This window comes from Rhamphochromis longiceps, linkage group LG17, assembly GCF_057381845.1.
Source record: "Rhamphochromis longiceps isolate RC_006_pf linkage group LG17, R_longiceps_female_GT1.1, whole genome shotgun sequence".
In the NCBI taxonomy this organism is placed as follows: domain Eukaryota; kingdom Metazoa; phylum Chordata; class Actinopteri; order Cichliformes; family Cichlidae; genus Rhamphochromis; species Rhamphochromis longiceps.
Window position 1 is genome coordinate 1,036,185 of NC_140573.1, and position 7,317 is coordinate 1,043,501.

The 7,317-nt window shown below is 40.6% G+C and overlaps 1 protein-coding gene across 1 annotated transcript; it reads left to right on the plus strand.

Moving 5' to 3' along the window:
* The first annotated feature begins 3,870 nt into the window (after positions 1-3,870).
* Positions 3,871-6,291, plus strand: LOC146649015 (UDP-sugar transporter protein SLC35A5-like). The gene is made up of 3 exons (XM_085385831.1): positions 3,871-4,383; positions 4,528-4,796; positions 5,420-6,291. Exons 2-3 carry the CDS (start codon positions 4,575-4,577, stop codon positions 5,486-5,488), a joined length of 291 nt encoding a protein of 96 aa, XP_085241957.1. The 5' UTR covers positions 3,871-4,383; positions 4,528-4,574; the 3' UTR covers positions 5,489-6,291.
* Positions 6,292-7,317: the final 1,026 nt, after the last annotated feature.

Here is a 7,317-nt window from a genome sequence, read left to right on the forward strand (position 1 = left end):
AGATATAAACCAAGTTTAGGTGGAGTTTATTTTCATGTTGCTGACTTTTTACTGTCAGTTGCAATAACTCATACTGCGTTCTAGCCAGTTTGACGGAGTTTTTATACAGCTGGGTGGGTGCTATGATGTTACTGATAGTGAACTTTATTTTATTCATAAGGTTAGTAGAGTTGCCAACGGCTCCTTAAAAAAATGGAATGGTCCCTCATTCAGAGAAAATATTACGCGTTTCGTATTGAGCTGAGAAGAGACGCAGTTTGTCCCGGACTTTAGCTAGAATGGAAAAAAGACACAAAGCTGGATTTATTCTGTCTTTATGCTGCACAGCTGCCTCTTCTCTCATTCTCTCCCCCTCCCTCTCCTGTTGCTACTTCAATCATGAAACTGATCAATGATCAGCTGATCGGCTTTTCTCTCTTGTTTATCGCCCACTTTGCGCCAGAAAGAGGAAACCAGCAGATGTTGCGCTAAACAACAGCAGCACGTTTAAGCTTGATCGGCTGTTGTTAGAATGTATTTAATATTAATTTCTAGTATCAGCTGATGTGTGCTGGAGCCACAGCTGTAAAGCTGCTGGTCATGATGTCTGTTTAGATATGTGGTGAGAGGGAAACATGAAGATGAAACCAGGAGAGGTCCTTACTGAACCATCAGAGCTGAACAGGTGATGGAGAAACAGGTTTACCTTTTAGGTGACATGAATGAGTTGAAGGGAAGTTATGAACTGTTTCTGAGAGACAAATAACACCAGGATCCTTTTTTATGTAGCAGACAGCTGGTAACTGTGCAGGGGCGGGTCTAGCAAAGTTTTGCCAGGGGGCCAGGTAGGGCATTAACAGGGAAAGGTGGGCACAAAGAAATACTTTTCTTTCTTATTCTCATTTAAAATACCTAGTTTTTATTAAATAATTATCTAAATCTTACAACCAAAGTTTTTATCTGACGTAAAATGTATAGAAATCATACATATACCAACAAGACTGTACATCACTGTCACAACAGGGTTTGTTTTCAGTCAAAGTCTTTATGGCTTTACTACCTGGTGGGTCGGTCTGTAGTAAAAATGCCCAATTTTTTTGTCCCAGTCCAGCCCTGCAGGTTAATACTGGCAGTGTCACCATGCCAGCTGACTGTATTTTATCATCAGCCAGTGTTGTTCTTTATCAATATTACCAAAGTTTACCATAAGGCAGCATAGAAAGTATTTACTTGCTTTCAGGTTTTATTCAAATGTTAGTCTTTTCAGTTGTTTCCCCACTTTTTTCCTGTTTCAAAATCAAACACCAGTTTGTGAGAAGATTATCTTCTTTTTTTAACAGGCAGATAAAGTTTTGCATTGGCATTGGCTAATTTGTCAATTGTTTGTTACAAATGTTCGTATTTTAATTTTCAAAAATGTTTTTGCCCAAAACATATGTGCACTATATGTCAGTAAAAATACTATGCAAATATTGTTGTCCTTGACTGCTGAGTAAACACTGACAAAGCACTGATTGTATCTCTTGTACTTTATCAACGCAGTATCTAAAAACTTTGCACCGTAGTGGTTAAAATCTCATTCTAATAAGAGTTAAAAGTGCATTTGGTTATTAGGTTTATAGGATTATTGAATTATGGTTAAGGGTTGGTAGAATTTTTTTTTAAAACATTATCTGCCAATTAAATCTGCCACCCTTCTCCAAATCTGTGCCCCTACCTGGCCCCCCCAACAAAAATTTTCTAGACACGCCACTGCCCGTATTTAGAAACAAAAGCACACGTCCCGTATTGAGCTAATAAGGGACGCACTTTGTCCCGTAATACAGTGATAATCAAAAGTAGTCTATAACTTTTAATGGAATTAACGCTTTGTTTGAAAACATAATTCCCAGCCCCTCTCCTGCTTTGTGACCAATGAGCTGACAGCACACTTATGACAATTCGAGTATGACAATTCAGATTACCGCTTATCTCATTGGTCGAGGAAAGGTCGCTTACGGAGAAAATACCGGAAGACAACAGATGACCACAACAAGAAGCATGGCCAACAGGGAAACAAACGCCGACACTGCGGTGCAAGTCTCGGACGACAGTACACCTAAAGCTGGGCAGACACTGTGCGATTTCTTCAGTCACGTTATTCAGCTCCTGCTCAAACTGCACGATTGACTCGCAGGGGTTAGAAGTTGGTAGGTCACGATGCAGAGTCTCACACTATACCGCCCGATGCTCTGATGCGACCTGAGTGCTCACACTGTGCCTCCATAACATGAAGGTTATAACAGAAAATCTGTCGCTCGCTCTCCCTCTCTGTCTTTCACTCACACAGACACACCACCACCATCAACTTTGCTAAATTGCTAATGAAAAACATGATCAGGCAGCTGTGATTGAGCAGCAATGTAAATCCAACTATTTTCACGGTTGTTGTGGTCATGATAATTTTGTGATGCCACATCAAAAAGGCTCGGATGAGGTTTCCAAAGTTCTACAAGTTGTGCCTCCATCGCTTGTGTCCAGATCACACGCTGCACAGCCGTGCTGCTCCATTTTTTTCACCGACGTTTACGTGTTTGCGCGTGAGCAGTGTGAATAGCTACGGTGACACCCTCACGAGCGATTGATGGTCGGGAGCTGGTCGTGAGGTGTTAATCACTTCTCGTTACCCCACGTATACTACACGATGCACGATGAAGGCCAAAATCGGTTCGATCACTTAAAAAACGGCTCAAAATGGGCCTAAAACTGCACAGTGTAAGCCCAGCATTAGAGCAGCAATGTTTGTTCCCCTCAGAGAAAGGGAAGAATGGGAAAAGGAAAACACCTGGCTGGAAAAAGTTAATATGGGCATGTGCAGTGAATATCAGTGCTATGTGGCCAGAAGTGATAATATAACTTATTTTGTGTAATAAACAACTGCAAGGATAGATGATTACAACAAATAGATCACTAATACATAAAAGTAATACATATTTTAATAATGATGATGAGTTAAGATGCGTAATCATGGGAACAAGCGGGTTTACAAACGGGAGCAGCTGATTAGCATTAGAAAAGCTGAAATAATACCTCAACTGAAGCCAATTGTACTAAATGCACTAAATGTGCACTGTTACAAGAATATTTTTCTTTCTATTGTTTTCTATTATTTTAAGTTTTCTGCATTTTCATCAGCGTACGAGACTCAGCAGCAGATTAGAATAACAGTTACACATTTAATAAATCACCAAATGAATACACGCAAGAAACGAGCAAACCTGTTCAATCCGAGAATTTGAGTTTGTGTTCCCTCAGCTGCAGACTCGCTGCTGTTTAAATGTTTGAGAGGAAGATTAGATATAAAGAAAACGTCAAACATAGACTCAGTCTGCGTTCACATTTGATATGAGGCCAGGACGGCTAATGGCTGTGTCCTGTTTGAAGATCATATATGTAAAATTGTTGTCTGACCTCCGTCGATCCAGCCGCTCAGAGTCCGTGGTTACCATGGTTACTGCATAAGCACCTATAATGTAAACAGCTGACACAGCGGAAACCTACCGGGAGCATGGGTGTTTATGTTTTTCATTGCAAAAGAACTGTCTGTCTATGTTTCAGTGCCCTGGTCTGCCGCAGTTTCCACCAGCCCCACTCCAGTCTCAGCAGTTTAGTGACCTGACTGTTCCATTTTTAACTTTTGGTGTTTCTGCCTATCACAAGATTGATAACTTCAGTCAGCACTGTAGTGCATCATTCTCACATCAGAGGGACATTTGAATACTGTTTTATACAGCATATGACTGGAAGATGAATATCAAGCAGGCATAAGTGTGATGTTTATTGAACTGAGATCTCCTACTGTCATTTCTGTTGCTGGAGATGTCCACTCTAATTTAATTTAATTTAATTTAATTTAATTTAATTTAATTAGTTTGCTGCTTTGAATTATATGCAAACATGTCCATGTGGATTATATAAGTTGCTTGAGGAAGAGAAAATATGTTCATCAAAAGAAGACAGTTGAGGTACTCGGGGCATCTAACCAGGATTCCTCCTGGACTCCTAGGTAGGTGAGGTGTTTTTGGCCATGTCCTACTGGGAGGAGGTCTCAGCGGGCTTGGGGAATACTGTGTCCTCCAGGATGAGCTGGAAGGCATGGCTGGGTTGAAGGAAGTCTGTCAAATTGATAAGCAGAGGAAGTGGTGCAGCACCTGGTTCTGTTTGTAGAAGCTCAGATGTAGGGGCAGCCAATCAGATGAAAGCTGGCGTAAATAGAGGAGGGGTTGGGGTGGGGGCTCCAAAAGACTGTAGCATGCAAAACCACTACTTTGTACAATTTCTGTCGTCTACAGACAAAATCATCTTAACTTGTGATCTTGTAAGCTGCTGGTACTTGAGTTGTTTTATGCCTTTGAACAGAGCCTGGTGGGTATTTGGTCCTGCTTCTGGCATCAGTGCTAAGTTACACTAATCCAGCTGCTGGGTGTAATTTGTTATTAACTGGACTAGTTCATTTATCTATCTCTAGTATGCATTTGAAGAACTCATAATCTTCTGTGTTCTCCCTAGCTGCCCTGGGCTTATCCGTGGCCTTCATCTTAAAATTCAGAGACAACATGTTCCATGTGCTGACTGGCCAGTTCACTACTGTTCTGGTCACAGGCCTCTCCCTCTTCCTCTTTGACTTCCACCCTTCGCTGGACTTCTTCCTCCAGGCACCCACGGTCCTGCTGGCCATCTTTATCTACAATGCCAGCTGGCCCAAGGACCTGGAATATAGCCTGCAGCGGGAGAAACTACGGGTCATCAACGGGGAGGTGTTTGAGAGGTCAAGAGGGGTAGGAGACAAACCACAAATCCTCAGTAGTCACGCACACAAGCCCACACACTCCTTTTCCTCACACAACTTCGCTCACCTAACCCCGATGTATATCCACTTCCTCTACTCCCGCCCACATACCAAGTGCTCTGCAGGAAACTTGGCTCTTGTTTCTCTGTAATGTCATTTCTTGAGTGCAAGAGGAAACCTGATTCCCAGCTATGAAAATAGCATCCAGGCTCATGCTGGAGCCTTACTTCATAGAATTCCTTTAGTAGTCAAGTGTTTTTTGATGGAAGAAGCTATTTAACAATACAGTAGTCTGTGGGGATACTATCCTGGAATTCTTTTCATCCCCAGCGTCCTGTTCTGTATTGAAGAAACCCTGTAAATCAGGTGAAATGCCAGGTTTCAGGTGTTTGTTTCTTTGCTAGAGCACTAACAAAAATACCCTCTCCATTGGCAGCCGTGGCTTTAAAATGCACGGTACTTCCCCGGTGTTTTTCGGGGAGTAAATACTGCCCTCCACTTTCTGAAGACAGAAAAAAGATGTGCACAGTGCCTCAATGTCTGCAGATTTGTCCACTGGATTTGATCACTTGTTCATTCATTCTGATGCCTTGTCTCTTTTTTGTGTTGCAGGACAGTGAGGAGCTCGAGCTCCTGACAAAGGCAAATGCAGACAGTGTTTCTGATGAAGAGTCCTTGTAGTAATGATAGAGCTCACTCCCAAGTATCCAGAGGATACTCTGCATCTTTCCTGCTGCTGATATCGAACTGGACAATTGACTGGATGGAACATGGTCACAGATTGTCTGTGAAAGCATTTATTTGAACAGTGATAAGCAGGTAAACGGTGAAAGATACTGTTGATAGATTATATGATAGACTCCTAGAATTAAAAACAAAGTGTTTAATAACAGAATTAGCGAAATGTGTATATTTTGGAAACGTGCCTGTCTGTGGATGACTGCTGTCATTCATATGGGGGAAAGTACCAGCAACGCTGTTTGTTGGAAAATAAGTGATACTTTTGGATTCATTATGGATTCCTTTTATGGACAGTGTATTTCTTTACATGATTCCTGTTGTACATGCTGCTATTTGACTGCTTGCTGGTGCTGGACGTCTAAGGACCAGAAACTGCAGTTTCAGGATTGTTTTGATAATAGATTTGTTTGAAATTGTGGTGATTTTGAATCTTTATCCACACTATGATGAATTCAGTTTGTATTGTACTGTGGAAGAGGCAGTTTATTTTTTTATTTGTTTATTTTCTGAGCCAGAATAAGTGGCATTGACATAATTGCCACTAATGCCTGACTTTCTGTCAGCACCACAAACTCCCTGCCTCTCTTACTTGGGGCTTGAATATTTTCTTGTTAAACTGTAAAATAACATTGTCTAAAGATTGTTGTTTGTGCCATTAAAATCCTCACGTGTGAATGCATTTTCTTGTAAAATAAATGGCAAGTTGTTTTACTTCTGTGCAAGTAATGCAATTTAATACAATCGCTGATGTCTTGTCATAAATTTGTGCATTTATTTAAATACTGAGGTTTTCTGGAGGAAGACCTAAAGGGTACTAGCTGCTCTAACTCCATGTTTTTCTTCTATTACTTTGCACATGCTTGATAGCTGTTTTAGCTCCCTATCAGTTCCTTTAAGCCAACTCTTAGATAGTTTACCCACCTGCTGAATAACAGTGTTCCACACCCACTAACATTATACAGATCCAAGAGAAAAGAGACTGTAACGCAGTCTGATGTCTAAGCTTTAAATGAACAAGACTCACTTGTACATACACTTTGGCCATGTTTAATACAAACTCTGTCTCTTGCTCTATGGCAGCTGAGAGATGCTCCAGCCTCCCCATGCCCTTAATTGGATAAGTGGAAGAAAATGGGTAGGTGGATTCAAGCCCTTCTTACTCGCAAAGTGTTTTTGCAAATGTGATTGCATTGAGGGGACAGTAAGTTGAGAAGGTCTAAAACTACTGTAGATATTACAAGTACGGCAGGTTGTTTCAATCATTACATGACCACTAAAATATACTTGGAAATATTTTTCCACTTTTGCCACTAGGGGGAGGTGTTGCTCAAAAGATTATTGCAGCGCATTGGCACTGAAAGTGAGACAAATAATTTAAAGGACCTGGTAGTAAACAAATGTTTATTTTCATATAGCCATATAGAAACAAAGAATAAATAGAAACAATGTATAGCAACAGAAACTTTACAAAAGAGAAATAATGTGATGCTTTTAATAATATTATTGGTAACTGCACTTCAAATGCAACAGATGTCCAATAAAAATGTTCTATTATCTACAAAATCAACGTGTGTGCTGAAACTATGTAAGTCTGATCTAAAAAAGCCTGTTAGAGATGACACACGATGCAATAATGTTTTAAGTTGAAATAAACAAAAAAAAACAAACCCGGCAAAAACTAAAGTACGCAATCCATTTCTGAACCTTCAGGTTCATCCATAAATTTACTGACTAACCAGATCTGACGCTGCTAAGTATAAAGCAGCGTA

Bases quoted from the DNA above. Each gene is read 5' to 3' on its own strand.
- LOC146649015 (XM_085385831.1), top strand. From the start codon at position 4,575: ATGTTCCATGTGCTGACTGGCCAGTTCACTACTGTTCTGGTCACAGGC. The intron at 4,797-5,419 runs GTAGGAGACAAA...TTTGTGTTGCAG, and splicing joins TGTTTGAGAGGTCAAGAGGG to GACAGTGAGGAGCTCGAGCT.